This window comes from Tympanuchus pallidicinctus, unplaced genomic scaffold (assembly GCF_026119805.1).
Source record: "Tympanuchus pallidicinctus isolate F22 unplaced genomic scaffold, pur_lepc_1.0 scaffold6, whole genome shotgun sequence".
Classification (NCBI taxonomy): Eukaryota; Metazoa; Chordata; class Aves; order Galliformes; family Phasianidae; genus Tympanuchus; species Tympanuchus pallidicinctus.
In genome coordinates this window covers 7,148,876-7,166,786 of record NW_026294780.1, presented here as the reverse complement: position 1 = coordinate 7,166,786, position 17,911 = coordinate 7,148,876, and the positions used below count along the sequence as shown (strand labels likewise).

The 17,911-nt window shown below is 43.1% G+C and overlaps 2 protein-coding genes across 6 annotated transcripts in view; one reads left to right on the top strand and one right to left on the bottom strand.

The window, feature by feature from the left end:
• Positions 1–1,566: 1,566 nt before the first annotated feature.
• Positions 1,567–12,242, top strand: NIPA2 (NIPA magnesium transporter 2). Of its 3 annotated transcripts, none has more exons than XM_052664845.1 (8): positions 1,567–1,801; positions 3,909–3,965; positions 7,550–7,610; positions 7,929–8,151; positions 9,600–9,656; positions 10,030–10,120; positions 10,707–10,867; positions 11,264–12,242. In XM_052664845.1, the coding sequence occupies exons 4-8, from the start codon at positions 8,013–8,015 to the stop codon at positions 11,899–11,901; spliced, it is 1,086 nt and encodes a 361-aa protein (XP_052520805.1). In that variant the 5' UTR covers positions 1,567–1,801; positions 3,909–3,965; positions 7,550–7,610; positions 7,929–8,012; the 3' UTR covers positions 11,902–12,242. The 3 variants fall into 3 exon arrangements, with proteins under 3 accessions (XP_052520805.1, XP_052520806.1, XP_052520804.1); XM_052664846.1 differs by lacking the exon at positions 1,567–1,801 and adding an exon at positions 1,901–1,965; XM_052664844.1 differs by lacking the exon at positions 1,567–1,801 and adding an exon at positions 2,083–2,203.
• Positions 12,243–14,112: 1,870 nt separating this feature from the next.
• CYFIP1 (cytoplasmic FMR1 interacting protein 1) overlaps positions 14,113–17,911 on the bottom strand; it is a 64,595-nt gene continuing 60,796 nt past the window's right edge. For all 3 annotated transcript variants that reach the window (XM_052664801.1, XM_052664799.1, XM_052664800.1), the window contains exons 29-31: positions 16,139–16,377; positions 15,140–15,287; positions 14,113–14,734 (exon numbers count right to left, since the gene is read on the bottom strand). In XM_052664801.1, the coding sequence (XP_052520761.1) occupies positions 14,570–14,734; positions 15,140–15,287; positions 16,139–16,377 (552 nt within the window). In that variant the 3' untranslated portion in view covers positions 14,113–14,569. The remainder of the gene's footprint in view (positions 14,735–15,139; positions 15,288–16,138; positions 16,378–17,911) is intronic.

Below are 17,911 nucleotides of genomic sequence, written 5' to 3'. Positions count from 1 at the left end.
AATTATCAAGAGATAATTTTTTGATAATTTTCTGTTAAGCACAACCTCTGGCAGTGAAATAAGGCTGCGATGACTTGTGATGAACTGAGAGCACTCAAAAATGTTTTCTGTGTGAAGGAGTAACAGTATGTTGATCAGAACTAACAGCTGGAAAAAAATAAATCAAGAAGAGTTTAAACAGATATTGAGCTTTTTCAAAGACTTCACAGTTCTGGTATCTTGCACAACACAGAAAAGCCAGCTGTGAAGTGCTTAGCAAATAGCTGCGTACTGTCTGTTATATAGATCATCATGGAATCATAGAATGTCCTGGGTTGAAAAGGACCACAACGATCATCTGGTTTCAACCCCCCTGCTATGTGCAGGGTCACCAACCACCAGACCAGGCTGCCCAGAGCCACATCCAGCCTGGCCTTGAATGCCTCTGGGGGTGGAGTATCCACAACCTCAATGGGCAACCTGTTCCAGTGCAAAATTAATGTTGCATCTAACAGTCTAGTTTCAAGCCTGGGGATAGTATGTTGCCCTAGGATATAAAAAAGGCCTAAAATTGTTTCTTTGAGTGTCCTGGAAATTGCAGGACTTAAAGTGACAGAGTGAGGGGCCTTTTTGGTCCAGCTGATGAGCAAGATGAGGGTCATGGGAGGGTAAGCCAAGATTGCTGCTCCGGTTTTGTTTCTGAGTTTTACAGAAATGAAGCAGCAGCCTATGCAGACTGTGGTCATGTTCTGAGAAATCCTAGCAAAGTGTTGTCACTGGGAGATGTGACCAACAGGTCTGTCCTACTTGAAAGTCAGAGCTCTCAGGTGGAGCTATCGTGGACGTTTTGGGAGTGGTGGCAATCTAGGCTAATGTTCCACGGTAGCTTTGGAAGGTGTATATCAGTAGTTCTGAAGGAACTGCAGGGCTCTCTGAGCCTGGCACTTATCAACTGATAGAGCTGTGTTCCAGAGTCTAAACTACAAGCTGAGGAGAAACATGCCAACATCCAGTCAGGCATATGAGATTCAAGTAGTCTTGGTAGGAAACTGTGTATGAGGAGCGTGGCATTTGGCTTAAATGGACTAATAAATCATAGAAATCATTCAACTATTTAAAATGGCCTTTTTTTTTTTTTTTTTAATCTTACTGTATATGGTCTGTAAGTTTTCCTGTAAGAGTGTAAAAAGAAAGGGGAACGTGGATTTTTGGAAGGGATGCTTGGGGTAGCAAGTCATAACGAATGACGTGCGGCTGCGAGGAAACACGCTTCTTGTGAAATATTCTGCAGTGCATTAAATGGCTCTTTATTTAAAAATAATAATACAAAAAAGTTGCCCGTAGAAGGCAACGAAGCCGGCTCAGAAATAGCGTTCCTAAGCGGAGTTACGTCCCGCCCCGGGCTCAGGCAGCTCCCCCCTTCGCTCCGAAGGTGACGGCGGTTACGCGGCCCTCAGCCGCCGGTAGTGCTGACGTCACACCGCACCCCCAGGGGGAAGGAGAGGGGAAGGCTTACGGGAGAGGCCACGTGACCGGGACGGGCGGGGCGCGGCCCGGCCCAGAGCGAGGCGGCCGCGCCCTTTCCGGCGGGTGCTGCCGGGACCAGCGGGGCGGGGACAGCCGAGCGCGGGGAAGGCGGCTGCCCTCGCCTCTCGCCGCAGCTGCCCGCCGTCAGTCCTCACCCTGCCATCCCCTCACCTCATGGCGGTGCAGAGCGTAGGGGCCGGCCCCTCCCACCGCCCGCTCCGGCCTCCCCCTCCTCTTCCGCGCGCGGGAGCCGCGGGGCTCCTCCCGACGGGAGCGTGAGGGGCGGCGACCGCAGGTAACGGGGGAGAGATGAGGGCGGAGGAGGCCTGGCGGCCCGCCACGGGGGGGAGGGCGGCCTGGAGCTCGCGCTCCGAGGGGCGGGGCTTGTGGGCGCGAGGCGCCGCCCCTCCTCGGGGTCGAGCCGCGGGCCCCGGTGCCGGCGTGCTGGGAGCCGTGTGGGTGAGCAGCCGTGAGGCCCGAGTGGGCCGTGCCTGGCCGTGGTAACGTGTGCGTGCGTGCATGAGACTGGCGGCGGGGTATTTGCGGTGCCGCGTTCGTCCCGTGGAGATGGACGGGTTCGTCCGCGGTTCGGTGTGACGCTGAGTGCCCGGTGAACACCGGCAGAGCTTCCCAACCCGAGCTCGGCTTCGGTGTGAGGTGTGAAGGGAGGTCTCGGGTTTGTTTCCGTTCTGTGAAGGTAAGGGTTGCGTCTGGCGTCTCAGTCCCGGAGCGTCTTTAGGTTGCGTGGAACGCGAGGCTGCCTGTCTCAAAAGCTCAAGGTGGAACTTGAGTGAACTTTGGTCGTGTGGCTGAGGATGAGGTAACGAAATAGTTGCAGCAGGGATGGAGGAGGTTGTGTCATTGACTGTTGGGGCCTTTTTGATAGACTTCTGGGAAATGCAGGCAGGAGGGCAGCAGCTACGAAACACGCTGTAGTTGCCTAGTTGATGAATAACGCTCTGTTTTAGTGAACGTCCTGCCATTGAAGATTGTTCTTTATATAAAAGAGGATAAGTGTAAGTAGCGTAGGAAGAATAGGATGTACAAAAAGGTAAAGAATGGATTCTTTTCTTTTTTTCTCCCCCAGTATCTTAAAATTGAATGCTCTTTGTTTTTTTCTTTATTAATGCCGTGTTGAAGGAGTACACTTCCTCACTGTTCAAAAAACCTTCTTAAATGGGCTTTTTGAAACTGGTGTGTCTTTTGCTTTGAGCACTTGTGCCTCTGGTGTGCTATCTATATGCACATGTATGACATCCTTGTAAAAAAAATAATAATAATAATAATAATAATAATAACATGAAGATAAAGCATATTTCCTTGTTTACCTTGTCTGTGTAATACATAAAAATAAGGATAAGACTGCGCTCTCATGGACAAGGCTGGAAAACTTTATCTCTGCTTTAGGAGATTAGGGGAAAGTTTTTCACTCAGAGGGTGGTGACGCACTGGAACAGGTTGCCCTAGGAGGTTGTGGATGCCCCATCCCTGGAGGCATTCAAGGCCAGGCTGGATGTGGCTCTGGGCAGCCTGGTCTGGTGGTTGGTGACCCTGCACATAGCAGGGGGTTGAAACCAGATGATCGTTGTGGTCCTTTTCAACCCAGGACATTCTGTGATTCTGTGATTCATCCTGTTGGAATTAGAGTTGTGCTACAAAATTGGAGGTGCTCTTTCCTACTTTCTGGACTCCTTGGGCTCTGGATGGCATGCATCTTGGCCTTTTAAAGGTGCACGTGACTGAGATTTGAACCAGCAGCTCTGAAGTCTGAATTGTGTGTTATGTCTGTCCTTTATGTGTTCTCTGCCCCCATGTCTCAGATTTTCATGAGTGCACATAACTGGACTGAGGAGGAAGACTTGGGTTACAGAGTTACCTGTACATTGCAGGTTTAAGGAATCTTACTGAGAATATCTGCGTTGTTACTTTTTTCCCCAACCTAAGAGTTCTGTATATTAATATCTTCTAAAAGCTCACTGTACTAAAGCCAAAGCTTGAAACTTTAGTTTTTCTTACCATAAAAGTGCTTAGGACTTAAGTTACTGAACAAATATGAAGGGATGACAACAGTATTTCAGTTCAACTTTTAGCATGTTCCCTCCTAAGGAATGGCTTGGATTGCACGCTCATTTCTTCAATTAGTGAAGTGAAAAGCAAAGGGATGGGAGAACTGTAAGGTTCCACATGAGGCGTTTGAAGGGAATGTTGAACTGGAAAATCTCTCTACTGTGTTACTCAGGCATTTTTAAAAGTGTGAGCTCCCTTTGTGAAGCATAGGTGAGACTGTGTACACTTCTGTGTGTCGTGCATGAAGGTGAGATTAGCATTAAGTTATGGACATTGGGGTTTTCTAGCTGAAATCTTAATGTACCAATCAATATTCTTATTAACTTATATTTTAGAAACCTAACACTGGAGATACTTAAGAAGCGAATGCCTCTGGATTTTGGAACAAATTGGTATGTATGTAACAAGCCTTCAAAGGGTACATTACTGAACACTTGTGCTGTTAGGGGGTGTTTCTGGTTCCTGTGGATTTATGCCTCTGGAAGTGAAGAAGAATAACAGTCACTGTACACTTGTTTAAGCTTTGGTTGCTTGAACCCACTCTTCTTCCACATAAGGCTTTGTGGATGAGAGGGCATTTAGCAGGTGCACTATTTGAAATTCAGAAACACAAAATTTCTTATGGAGCTCTTACAGGTGAGCAGAATTGAAAAGACAGCAGAAAAGTTAAAAAAAAATAAAATAAAAAATGGTGAGCAGCTGTACCTGGGGTAACTCTTAGTAATGTCATATCAAAACAGGCCTGTTGTTTTCAGATCCTTCTGGTGAGTCATGTAGTGTTGGTGGTGTGGCCGAAACAAGAGTGGTAATTAATGGCAGTGAGCAGGGAAGGGTTGCCAGTGAGTAAATGCTGTTGAATATTTTCAGGAAACATTTCTGTAAAAGGAGATGTTTCTGTAGGAGGAAATGAAAGTTATTACGTCCAGCCAGGTGGAACTGGCTAAACAAATGCAGTTCATAAAACAGTAGTTCTGCAGAAGAGAGTTTGGAGGTGGTGTTTATGTAGTTTCATTCGTAAGAATCTTCCTTGGAGAAGAGTGCTTGAATTGCCTGTTGTGAGGAGCAGCATTAAGTGATGCTGTACTTGGGCAGATGGTTAAAGTAAATGGCTTGTTAAAGTCTGCCTTAGTTTATTGATATCATCTCATTCACAGTTAAAAAGATCAGGCTTTGGAGAGAAAATCCAGAATTCTAGCATTCAGAGATTTTAGTGTACATTTAGGCTATTTCTCAGAGAAAAGACAGTCTACTTAGCTCTTGAGGGCTGGTGGCCAAGTAGGCAATGTTAGAACAATCCACCATGTTAACTTTTACTGACTGTAATTATTGCTTTCAGATGAAGTACAACAATTAGAGGTGATAATTAATTTTTTTTGGCTGATAACTCCCTCATACTTACTTAAGCTTATCTACTTTCAAATGTAAAATATTATTTCATCTCACAAAATCACTTCTAATGTTTCTGAATATGTAGCTAATTTGTTACAATAAATATTTAACATCTTTTAAGCTCCGTACCTTGTGCTCCTGTGGAGAGAAAAGGACTTCTGAGCAAAGGGGAAAAAGAAATGTTTCCTTGTGTTAGGCTGGTGACACACAGGAACAGGTTGCCCAAGGAGGCTGTGGATGCCCCATCCCTGGAGCCATTCAAGGCCAGACTGGATGTGGCTCTGGGCACCTGGTCTGGTGGTTGCACATAGCAGGGGGTTGAAACCAGATGATCATTGTGGTCCTTTTCAACCCAGGCCATTCTGTGATTCCATGATTCACTCTAGCTTGTCAGCAGCTGTGCTTGTTATTTATGCTATTTCCCAGATATACTCAGTGTTAAAATCAGTTGTGAATTCAGTTAAAGAATCTGCAGAACAGTTACAAGTCCAACTAAAACCGCCACCAACCTTCCTTCCCTCCTGGTGAGCCTCTTCAGTGAGGAGCTGGATTTGCCACAACCCTGCTGCAGAAATAGCCAGTGAAAGGAGACATCAGGGTGAACTATGCATGAAAGTACGGCACTCCAATCCAAGCCAGAATAGGACTGGCCACATCTGCGAGGGCAACTAAGCTTAGGAAAAAGCAGCAATGTGAAAAATAATCAGATTCTTCCTCCAAAGAAAGGTGATTTTGTCAGTTTGAGCTCTGTTTTAATAAAAAACTACACCAATAAAATTACTCTCATTGGTAATATAATTGGAGTAGCTTCTGTTGGTCTTCTGAATTCATAGAATCACAAGGTTGGAAAGGACCCACAAGATCATTTAGTCCAACCATCCTCCCATCACCACTGCCACCACAAGCACTGAACCATATCTCACAGCTCCTCGTCCAGACGCCTGTTGAACACTGCCAGGGACGGCAACTCCACCACCTCCCTGGGCAGCCATTCCAGTGCCTGACCACTCTCTGAGACAAAAAGTTCTTCCTTATGTATAACCTAAACCTCCTCTGATACAACTTGCGGCCATCTCCTCAGGCCCTGTTTATTGCCTGGGAGAAGAGGCAGTTCAAAGCCAGGAAGTGTTTGGAGCTGTTAGTGAGGTGATTTGTTGTGGTCTGGCTCTCTCACTCATGAGTTTTGTGTGGTAGGTGTCTTTGAGTCATGCCTGAATCCACTTCAGGTTTTTTTGTTGTTTGTGTTGGTTTTTAAAGCAGATCTTTGCAGTTCTTTTATTTCACTTTTTCCTACAAAAGAAGATACTGAAACGTCTGCAAGGATAATCAGAGGGGGCTGGAGCTTTTTGAACTGCCCATCTTGTAGCGTTTTGGATAGTGCTGTGTTGAGTGTTTATGGAATAAGTTTGCTTTTCTTTGCTTTTTCACAGCCTATCAGGGTGCAAACAAGGGGAGCTGTGTTCACTTTTAATGTTAACCTACCCGTGTTCTCTGCTGGGTTTTCCTAGGAGAGTAGTGAATTAATGGAAGTTGGCAGCAAGAGCATAAAAGGAGAGGTAGTATTGGAAGAAAACAGTGAATTTAAAGAAACAAGAGAAGGAGTTGGAGCTGTGAGCTTGCCTGGCAGACTTGCAGTGTACTTTTATGAAGTCCAAAGCTTGCATTGGTACGCCCATCTCTGCCAGAGCCTGGGTGTTTGGTATTGCACTGCCTTGGTGCTGGCACTGTACTGCTATGTGGGAGGCTGCTGCTGTCTCTCAGTATTAGAATCTGAATTCCATGACTTTAATGAGCACCTGAATGGAAGCATTTTTTTCCCTCCTGTTCTTTGGTCCCTTTCCCTTTAAAGTCAAAAGCTTGTTAATACAACGTGCAGCAGCACATGCAGTGCTTCTGATTATGTGGAAAATGATTGCTTGGGGAAATCAATGCAAATCTGTGATTGGTGTTCGCAGGAAATAAAACTACCTTTATCTATAGGTGTGTTTTCTTCCTTTCGGCCAGTTCTCTGAATGTTCATAATAACCAGCAGCCTTAAAATAAAAGCCTAAATATAGTTTCCATTTCCCTTCATACTAGAGGAACGTTAATCTTCTTGAAAGGACTTTGGGTTGGGTTTTGTTTTGGGTTTGGTTTTTATTCATTTTAAAAGGATTTATACAGATATCTTAAATTTAAATCTTACGTATTAGATGAAATCCAGGAGATCTTCATTGCAGTAGATAACAGGAGAAAGGATGCACTGAAATGAATTTCCGTATTTAGCTAGAGGATGAGTATGTAAAACCTACATTTGTACTCCAGTCTAGTTAGTACTTTTTGCTAAGCTGTCATTGAAGGTCTTACATAACTGAGGCTTAGGTTGGGTGGGTGCTTTTCAGCAGAGAGCACATAGTTGCTGTAGCTGAGCAGAAAAATGCTTCATGCAGGTGTGGGAAGTTCTTTGTACAGTGCATCAACAAACAGAGGCATTTTCTTGTGCCTTGTTTATAGCTAGTACATGCACGTGCTTACATCCAGGCTCATTTGTGTCAGGCAAATTGCTGTAAATCTGACACTTGTTCTGCTCTTCTTTCACTTTCTCTAGTGAATTCATGTGGAAGAAATGCTGTGGCTGTTCTCAGGCTCTCTGACAAACTAATTTCAATGTAAGTAATTATTTGTTTGGTGTTGTCAGCTAAGTGGTGTGCAGCCCACAGCTCTGTGTACGTAAGGAAAAGGAAAATAAATCACATCACTTAGAAGTTTTCCTTTTCTTTCTTTTCTGGGAAGCTTTTATGTTTCAAGGTTTCCGTTTTTATATTCTGGGTCAGGTAGAGATGTTAGTTGCTCATCCGTGAGTCAAGCTTACCCGTACTTCTTTCTTTCCATAGGCCATTCTCAGGAAGAACCAGCCACATGAACTGCTGAGGAATCCTCTGTGTGTTACACATTTCTACCATTTTAACCGTGTTTGTTCTGTGCAGGTTTCAGTATTGCATCACCTCGTGTTGAGTAACAGAAGCCCTACTGTTCATTGATCAATGTGACAGTCCCCAGAAGTTTACGAGATGAGCCAAGCCCGTGGGAGATATGACTTCTGCATTGGGCTGGTGTTGGCTATGAGCTCCAGCATCTTTATTGGAGGGAGTTTCATCCTGAAAAAGAAAGGCCTTCTCCGATTAGCAAGGAAGGGCTCCATGAGAGCAGGTAAATGCATGTTTAAGAAGCTTGACAACATTCTGGTTTTACTGCTTAATAGATTACTGAATTTATGATCTCCTTCTTACTTTTAGGTATATGGAAGCTAAAATATTTATCCAGTGTGTTTTTGTTGTGTTTTTTTCCCTCTGGTGTCAAATACACCTAACTCAGCGTGTGACACATACTGCTAGATTTGCATACAGTGCCCTGTAGGGACACTTACTATAAAACTATTCCTTTCCATGTTAGGTAAGGCTTGAATTCATTTTGCAAATTGGTCTTGGAACCAGCACTCTTTAACTGTATCTGTGCTCCTAGGAGGGTGGATTTAACTGCATTTGTCAGGAGATGGTGTAGAAAACTCAAGAGTCACATGTAATGATACGCTGTAGTGTTGTCTGTTCTCTGGAGCTGCTGAAAGTGTTTGTCTCTCATTGTTGCCTTTTTAAAGCCAGGAACGTTCTAAGCAGTGCTCAGTTCTACTTATGGATTAATATATTAATTAATCACACAAAAAGCCATGTTAATGGACATCTGTATACATTTCTAGCTTTATTTTGTTGAACTGAATTAAACAATATTAAATCACTTTCAGTATAGCTGGTACCATTTTGGGAATCGATTTTTTTCATCAGTCTGTCAATGTATTGATTGGAACAATAAAATTCTGACCAGCACTACCTAGATTCTTTCTTTTCCTTCTGCCTGTTCCTGGGTTTTCTAAACGAGGCTCATGTTTGCAGTGTTTAGTAGCAACCAAGTCTGAGTGCTGCCTGTAGCAGGGAGAGGTCCAACTTAAGGTCTTAAAGATTTTAAAAGCCACTTCCCCACACCTCAATGGCTGTAAAGGAAATGAGGGATTGTTACAGTGCATTGGAGCTGTAATAGAATATTGGTTTGAGAGCAGCATGCGATGAGCACGCAGATAGTTGCAGAATCCTTACATCGTTCAGAAAGCTGAATCTGAATATTTGTAATTCAGTGGCAGTCCTGTCTGCTTTTGAAAGATGGTTGATTCTGTGTGAGATACACAATTCATTTTGCCTGGTTTGGAATGGGGAAGTGTGACTGCATTTCACACTGACGTATGTAGTTGATTGTCTAAGCCACACCTGATTTCCACAGTGTTTTTCTGAGATGTGTAACTTGCCTTTTTGTGTTGTTACAGTGAGTTGAAAGAACTGTTTTTCATTGTAAAGCCAGTAAGATCATCACTGCCACTTCTAACAAAAAGGAAATAAATAATCAGTTTTCAAAGCAGGCTGTAAGAAGCATCTGCACGTCAGTGCTTGACAATGATTTCAATTCCTCTAGCTCAAGAGACCATATCAAAGAGACAGTAAAGACTGCCTGTATTTTTAAGAGCAAACAAAAATGTTTTGGCAGTGTTATTAGTGGCAGAGCCAGCTGTTTGTTGATCTGTATTTTTAATGGAGTAACAAACACTCTTTCAGGTCAAGGTGGTCATGCATACCTTAAGGAGTGGCTGTGGTGGGCTGGACTTCTTTCAAGTAAGTAACTGTGACTTAATGTATGCTGTAGCCTTTGTTTTGCCTTGTAGCCTGGCACTGCAGATTCTTCCATGCGAAAGTTCATGATTCCAGTTAGCAGGCTGGGAGATACAACATGGACACCAAAGTAAAGCACCTCTTCTAATTTGGCAGAATTAATTTTAGGGCCTGTTGTAGTCCCCCAGCCTGTTTTGTGTTGAAAATAGCAGTGGACGCTTTGTGTTCTACAAGTACTGTTAGCCCAACACCACCATTAGATTTTTCCCTTGTTCCCTTACTGCATGTTCATGTGTGCAAGAAGATCTGCATGGATTCACGCGTTTGTTGCATAAGACACCCTAACTTCTTTTTTGTTATCATTACTACTCTGCAGTGGGAGCGGGAGAAGTAGCTAACTTTGCTGCCTATGCTTTTGCACCAGCTACATTAGTGACTCCTCTAGGAGCTCTCAGTGTTCTTGTAAGGTAAGAAATACTAACAGAAAGCAGTGTGATTGCAGAGAGTGAAGCTAAATATTTGTAAGTGCCTGAGATATGCTGTAGTAAATGTGGCTTGTTCTTAACTATAAATGAAGAGCAGTTACAAACGTCAGAAGTAACTTGAAGTTTCTCCACATTCCAAGTGACTGCTTTAAAATGGTTCCAGCAGTTTGCACCTCAGTATGTGAAAAACTGTTGCCTTCTCCATTTTAAAAACACATTGTATACAACACAGGAGTATTTTCAAGATTTTTGTCTTTTTAAAATTGATTTTTACAAGTGCCTCAACACAGAGTTCAGGGGAGGCACCATAAAAAGGTGCTGCAAAATCCTACAAGTTAGTTCTGCCTGCAGCAAGTATCTTGATAGTGAAACAGTTGATTTTCTATTTTGAATAAAAGCTTAACCAGTGGAATTGCTGTAAGTGATTTATGGCTATTAAGGGTGTTCCTGCTCACCAAAAAGTGCACATCCAGTATGTAACTAGCATGTATGGTCAAATCAAGCTGTAAGTTGGTGAGCAAATAAATATTACTGATTGCATGTTTTGTTCATTTTTTCTTCTTCCTAGTGCCATTTTGTCATCCTTCTTTTTAAATGAAAAACTTAATCTACATGGAAAAATAGGGTGTTTGCTAAGTATACTTGGATCAACCGTGATGGTAATTCATGCTCCACAAGAGGAAGAAGTAGAAACTTTAGATGAAATGTCCAACAAACTACGTGATCCAGGTAAGAAAAATGCTGGCTTGGTTTCTAAGTAGTTAATACAGAAAGATGTGTACTTAGTCCTCTCTAAGCAGAGAGTTTTATTACCAACCTCAGATACCACAAAGATGTTCTGTGTCTGCTTCATCTTGTCACAGCGGAGTAGATTTAGGTTCTGCAGTGTGATTCCATAGAGTCTTCAGGCTGACAGAGTGGTAAATGTAATGTGCCCAAGTTTCATTATTTTAGCAAGGTCACACTAAAATCATTTTAACTTCAGTGTTGGTGGACTAACGAGAAACTTGCTATCTTTTCTATTCAAGCTGAGTCAGTCGCCTTATTAGTGTGCTTCTTCTTGTTACCCTTAAGGTGTTTGATAGAATACATGAATGACAAGATGCCTTTTCTCCCCAAACGCAGGTTTTGTGGTCTTCGCAACAGTTGTTGTCATTGTGTCTTTAATTCTAATAGTCGTGGTGGGGCCTCGCCATGGACAGACCAACATCCTCGTGTACATCACAATTTGCTCTGTGATCGGAGCATTATCAGTCTCCTGTGTAAAAGGCCTGGGCATCGCTGTCAAGGAACTTTTTGCAGGAAAGCCAGTGCTGAAACGTCCCTTGTCTTGGATTCTGCTGCTAAGCCTTACCGTCTGTGTGAGCACGCAGATCAACTACTTGAACAGGGCTCTGGATATATTCAACACTTCAATAGTGACTCCAATCTACTACGTAATCTTTACGACGTCCGTTTTAACTTGTTCTGCTATCCTGTTCAAGGAATGGCAGCACATGGCGGCTGATGATATTACTGGCACCTTCAGTGGCTTCCTTACTATCATCGTGGGGATCTTTTTATTGCATGCCTTCAAAGATGTTAACTTCACCCTAGCAAATTTGCCCGTTTCCTTGCGGAAAGATGACAGAGCAGCAAATGGGTCTTTGCTGAGCACGTATGACTGCTTTAATCACGATGAAGAAAGTTCTACCTGCCTCAGTGAAATACAATCCACAGAGAGTCTCTCAGCCAGGAGAAATGGAAGTCTGTCAGCCTTCTGAAAACACCTACTTGTTAAATAAGAGAAGAACAATTCTGTAACTCTGGATTTATTTCTTTTTCCTGCTGTGAAATGTCTGAGCTTGTCTGGAACCTCATGTACTTCTTAACAGTGTGGGTAGACAATCTTTAAGTTCGGTTAGTTTGGATCACAAACACTGAAGGGGGTTTTAATTTGCCTTATTTTTACTTTACGAAAATAACTAAAATGACCTCAGACCACAGCTGGTGTTGTTGCTTAAGTTATGTAAATACTTTCATTTCTCTCTTCCGTTTCAAGATGTATTGCACTAATGACAATTTTATCCAAAATAAATGGCTTTATTTCTGCATTGGTGGTAAACGGATTGCAGTGGGCCTGAATCCTTTGTACTTATTGTGCCCCAAATGACTGCTGAATGGCTGTAACATCTTATCACAGTGGGAGCTGTCCCAGCCTTTGGCAGAAGAAAGCTATAACCAAGCAGCAGTAATCCTTTGAAAGTCCTACTTACCTAAAGCTTTGTTAGACCTGGAGGATTTACATCAACAAACCAACCCTAATCACAGAACTGTAGTTCTGCTTGCAGTAATGCAGTTGCTGCCTCTGTCAGTACTTCAGGAAGTGGATCAGAAAAAAAACAAATCCAAAACATCACTGCTTAAACAGTGTTCTGGTGGTAATTTTTTTTAAGCAAGTTCACAAAGGCAGAAAATAAGTATTAGTGATGTAGTTTTATAACAACGTTCCTCCTATAGATGGGGAAGGCTAGAGCCAGCTGTTTACTGCTCTCATTTTGTCAGTTTCAGTGCTTAATGTTGAAGAGTACAGTTTATTACCAGGACAGAAATCAAGCACCTCCCACCTGTGAAACTGACTCTGCTGCCTTCCTTTTCATATGTGGAAGAGACACCAAGATGTCAAACAAGAAAAAAGGTCCTTGAAATTCTGGGTGAAGAACAGGATTTGAATTTCTGTCTGGTTTTAAGGAGCATCACATCTCTACTGTTCAGGTACAGAGCACAGCTCCCTCCAAAGACCCTAAAAACTGCAGGTTGTGCAGCAGTAGCACCAGACTGCTGACTGCCACTTCCAGTACCAAAACACCAGCCTGACTCAGGCTAAAATTTCATGTAACATTTTACTTTATACTGTAATAGATGCTTTGGATTCCAGATCCCTTATGTTAGATGATTTAAAATAAGACAGTTATGCCTTTTGTGTGCTTTCTTTTTCCCCTTTAAGGTGAGCAATTATACAAAGTGAAGAAGGTGGTGGATTTTTTTTTAAAACACTTAAATCTGGTTGACGAAATACTAAACCACCTTTGAAAATGTGAAACTGACAGAAAAGTAATCTCTGAAAACATATTCATCGAAGGGAAAATGTCATCCTAAATCCACACTAATACTACTATTTCTAACATGTTAGAGATCAGTCCACCTAATGCTGCTAGTTAACCAGTGAGAATTATAATTTACTTTAATTACACCATAATTAATTATTTTTACAGAGTTCTTAAGCCAAAAACCAAGCTCTATTACTTAACTGCTTATGTAGCACAGGGCCAAGATGAAGCCTCGGGTATGTGAGACTTGGCTCTAAACCACTAATGATCTCAGGAAATTAAGCATTTCTTCAATTCCTTAATTGAAGCCTGCAGCAGAGGGGAATGTGTGACTGACTAGAAGGCTTCCTGGCACTCCACTGTGAGGAAATAACAGTTTTCTTTAAGAAACATTTCTTTATCTAGTAGAAGAAATGCTTGAATCAAGGACAAGCATCTCCCACACACCATGGCAGCCATGTGTGCCTGCTTGCCAGAACAGTGGCTCCTAAGCACTGACAGTCTGGGAAAACCTGCATCAAAGTAAATTTACTTGCAGACTGCCTGGCAAATCTCTATCTTCTGTTTTGTGAGGAATTTTAGCTCATTTTTTTCTCCTTCCTCAAGGAGAAACAAGAACTCCTTATCACTTGTAAACATGTTTGTATCTCCAACCAAAATACAAGCTGGGGAAGAAGCTCTTACGAGGAAAAAACAGAGATTCCATTCTAATCAGTTGAAGTTCTGCCACTTAGAAATACCAGAAGTACTATCAGTCACCTCCATCTTAAGTAACTGTAGAGCAGTCCCCTGAGCCAGCCTTCATTTCCACAATTAATGATCACAGAATACTTTTGTGTAGAGAAAGAACAATCACCTGAAAAAATCAGTTATTCACAAAGCAGCTGCAGAATTCATTGTTGTTTTTTTTTTTTTAATAAAGGCTAATTAAGCAATTAATGCTCTAATACAATTAGGCATTGGTTTCTAAATCTTTCTACAGAGCCCAGTTTCTTAAGCCTCCTTAGCCTCCGCAGCTGTTATTTTGATAGCTTGGGGGAATGTTTATTCTGATCCGGTCTGAGATGGCCACCTCAGAAAAGGAATGCAAAGAGGCTGCAAGAACAAACCCTCTACAGCTGCAGGCTTTTAATCAAAGTATATAAAATTTTAGTCTAGAAAAATAAGTATGGATTGTATACAGTTACTGTGCTTGGAGAGTGAAGAGGACAGTGCATCACTCAGATGGCACAGGAGGACTGAAAAGGGCAGATAAAAAGATTTCTTCAACCTGCTGGCATTTTTTTTCCTTTCTCATACTTTTAGCCTAACCAGGTGCAAAAAGTATCATTAGGGAGGAAATCTAGTTGCTGGCAAGGGACTGGTGAATGGGCGGCTGGAAGCAGCGCACGTGTTCCACGGGTGTGCTCTCTCCATCTCCAGACTTCAGATACTTGTCCAAAATAGCAATTATTTCATCATTCAAAATCTGGAACTTGCGAATTCTTTCAACCATTTTCTTCAAAGGCTGCAAAATGTAAAAAAAAACCAACAATTAGCTCTGGAGATGAAAAGCACCAAATGCTGTGACGTCACTTCGTTACAAACGTTTCCCCATTACTGGTAATGCAATCAAGAAATCCAAGGTGCATTCTGGTTTCTGACACTGCAGCTTTTTGTACAAAAAGGGCAATTTACAACTGCCTTCATGTAATCACAATCCAAGTGCAAGCGTAGGAGATGAGCAGCGTTCAGAAAATCCTTACAGCCAAGTAATTACAGCCTTCAGGCTCCAGTATTAGCGTCTAATCCTTTGTACTCTCATTTTCAACATTTCATTCCAAAAAGCGATCAGTACATCTGCAAAGCACCTGAATACAAACAGCTCTGATTTTTTTGTTCGTTCTGGAAAGAACAAATGTTTTCAACATACCACATTCTTTATAACCTCATCTTTGCCATCGTGCTTTTGGACTTTCAGCAGGTGGTAGCAGAAATCCAACACGTCAAAGCGACGCTGCTGTCCCAAGAGCACAATGATCATGCAGCCAGCCCAGTGCAGGCCATCTCCAAAGCACTGCCTGAAATAGAAACCAGAACACAAAGAGCCTTCAAACACAGCTACAGGAAACGTTTAGGAATCAGCCATTATAATAAAACACATATTAAATAACTCCAGAATATGACAAACATGAATCTAAAAAATACTGTGAAGTCTAGTAGATCAATTTTGCTTTCCAGGTTCCACAAGTGATGCAAATGAATGCTTAACACACAAACACACAAAAAGGAAGCCTCCACCTTCTGCTTTCCGACAACTTACAGTTAGTTACTTCAAGGACATTTACCCCCTCCCCCACTTAGGCTCTAGCAGCATACATTTCATTTTCAAAGAAAACAAAGGGGGAATTCAGCACTGTCACTGCTTTGGGCTGCAGACAGGAAAGGAAGCAAAGGTCATTTCCCCCATAGCTGGTCAGTGAGAAGCACTCGACAGCAGCAGTTTTTCAAACTATGGATATGCACAAATTACCAAACCCAAGAACCGTATGAACGTGTTAACTTTCAAATGCTCATCCTTGCAGTGAGGAGTCAGATGAGAAAGTACTGGCTAGGGATGCTCGCACACGTCCAGCTATTTTATTTGCATTCAGCTTCTGTAATGGTAAGGCTACCATTGAACAACGTGTGCTAGGGCCTGCTTGTCATGGGATCATTCATTCTACTCTGCCAGCACTTAAAATACAGGGTCGTTTTCTTTAAAGATACAATCATCTCTGTGTTCACGCGTTACGAACCCCTGCCGGCGATCGCATCGCTTCCCTTGGCTTTGCAGTGAGCAGACACACAAACAAACCCCTCTATTTGGTGCAGAAGGAACAAAGGAAGGGCTGCTGGCACAGGTGCGCTGCCGGCAGCTGCCCATACGTACTCCACAGTGAACTCGTGCGTTCCCACGGGGATGCAGTAGACGAACTGCATCGCGCTCCAGAGGCGGTGGAATTCTACACACTCGTCCACGTGCATCACACCATTGCTGGGGAGGGGCCCACGCCAGATGGGATCGTCCAGGAAGGATCGGATCCTCGTCAAGATAACCTCAAACATGGACAGGCCGCAGCAGAGGCGTTCCTTGGTCAGCAAGTCGCCTTCCCTTGCGATTGCTATTTGCTGAGAATGGAAAGTGCAAAATCCCAGTCACACAAAGCACTCAGTTTACAGGCCTTCTTCCACACTGACTTACTGCACACTGAATTACTGAAGGAACTGGGGCTCTTTTGTTTGAGGAAGAGGTGGCTGAGGGGAGACCTTATTGCTCTCTCCCAGTATCTGAAAGGTGCTTACAGTGAGAGCGGGGCTGGTCTCTTCTCACTGGTGACAGAACAAGGGGAAATGGCCTCAAGTTGCACCAGGTAAGTTTAGGTTGGATATCAGGAAACACTTCTGTACAGAAAGGGTTGTTAAGCACTGGAATTGGCTCCCCAGGGAGGTGATTGAGTCACCATCCCTGGATGTGTTTAAAATCCGTTTGGATGTGGTGCTCAGGGACATGATTTAGTAGAGGGTTGTTGGAGTCAGGGTAGTATGGTGAGGTTGTGGTTGGACTCGATGATCTTTGAGGTCTTTTCCAACCTGAGCAATTCTATGATTCTGTAACTTCTAGAAAAGTACCATCCTGAGCTAATAGCACAGCACTGTTCACATAACTGCTCCAGTTCCCACACTGCGCTCTCCTTTGGAGCATGTTGATTGGAAAACATGTAATAGGAGCTTTAAAAAAAAATAACAACCATAATTCAGTTTCACTTGGTTTATTCTAGAAGTTCCTCTTGTCCTTGAAGTGAAGTCAGAGTTCAGTTCAGTGAAAAAGCACTCAGAGAAATCTAAGGGTCTTTCCTGTCCTAAGTAAGTTTTAAGGGGTTTTGCTTGCATGGACGGATGCAGAAAACCAGAAGAGTGCTCAGTGGCCTGCTGCTAGTATGGGCTGTAGCAGCTGCAGCTGCTAGATGAGAAAGCTCCAGAGACAGTAGAAATGGACTCAGATAGAACCAAAAAATGGCAATACCAAGTCAGCGCTTGTCTCACTTACACCATCACACTGCTCTCTTCTGCAGCACAGCAGCACCCACCACCGTGCATTACAATAGAACAGACTGAAGGCTTTGTTTTAGAGCACTCTGCTCTACACAGTTCACATCTCAATGGCTTGTAACCACTACAGTTCACAGAGTATTACTGGGCCCCCACAGTGACAGAAAAACAGTGCTGAAGCTACAAAGGCAGTGGAAAAAGAATGTCCTCCTTGGTCATCAGTTTGCCTGGAGAACTCAACTCAAGCGACCACTCATTTCCAGTGGTTTTCTGGCTGAAATTTACTGGCTGAAAGAGGAACTGTTTTAAGAAAATTACATACATTAAAATGGATCACAGTGAGTGGAATTTGCATTAGCAGCTCACAGCCTGGCCTGTACGCTGAGCACGTATTACGTAGCAACGTACATGAATAATACAATGTTCCTCCAAACCTGTCACCCCCACCCATCTCAAATATTTTAAACTTCTGGGCTACAGAGCTTTACCAAATCCACAGATCTAATACAATTCCTGTCATGTGAGCAAGCTGGGTGTGCAGGTTGAATTCCTGACACAGCTATCTGTGCTGTGTCAAAGAACAGGCTTCTGAGTGCCCAAAAATGTCCTGAAT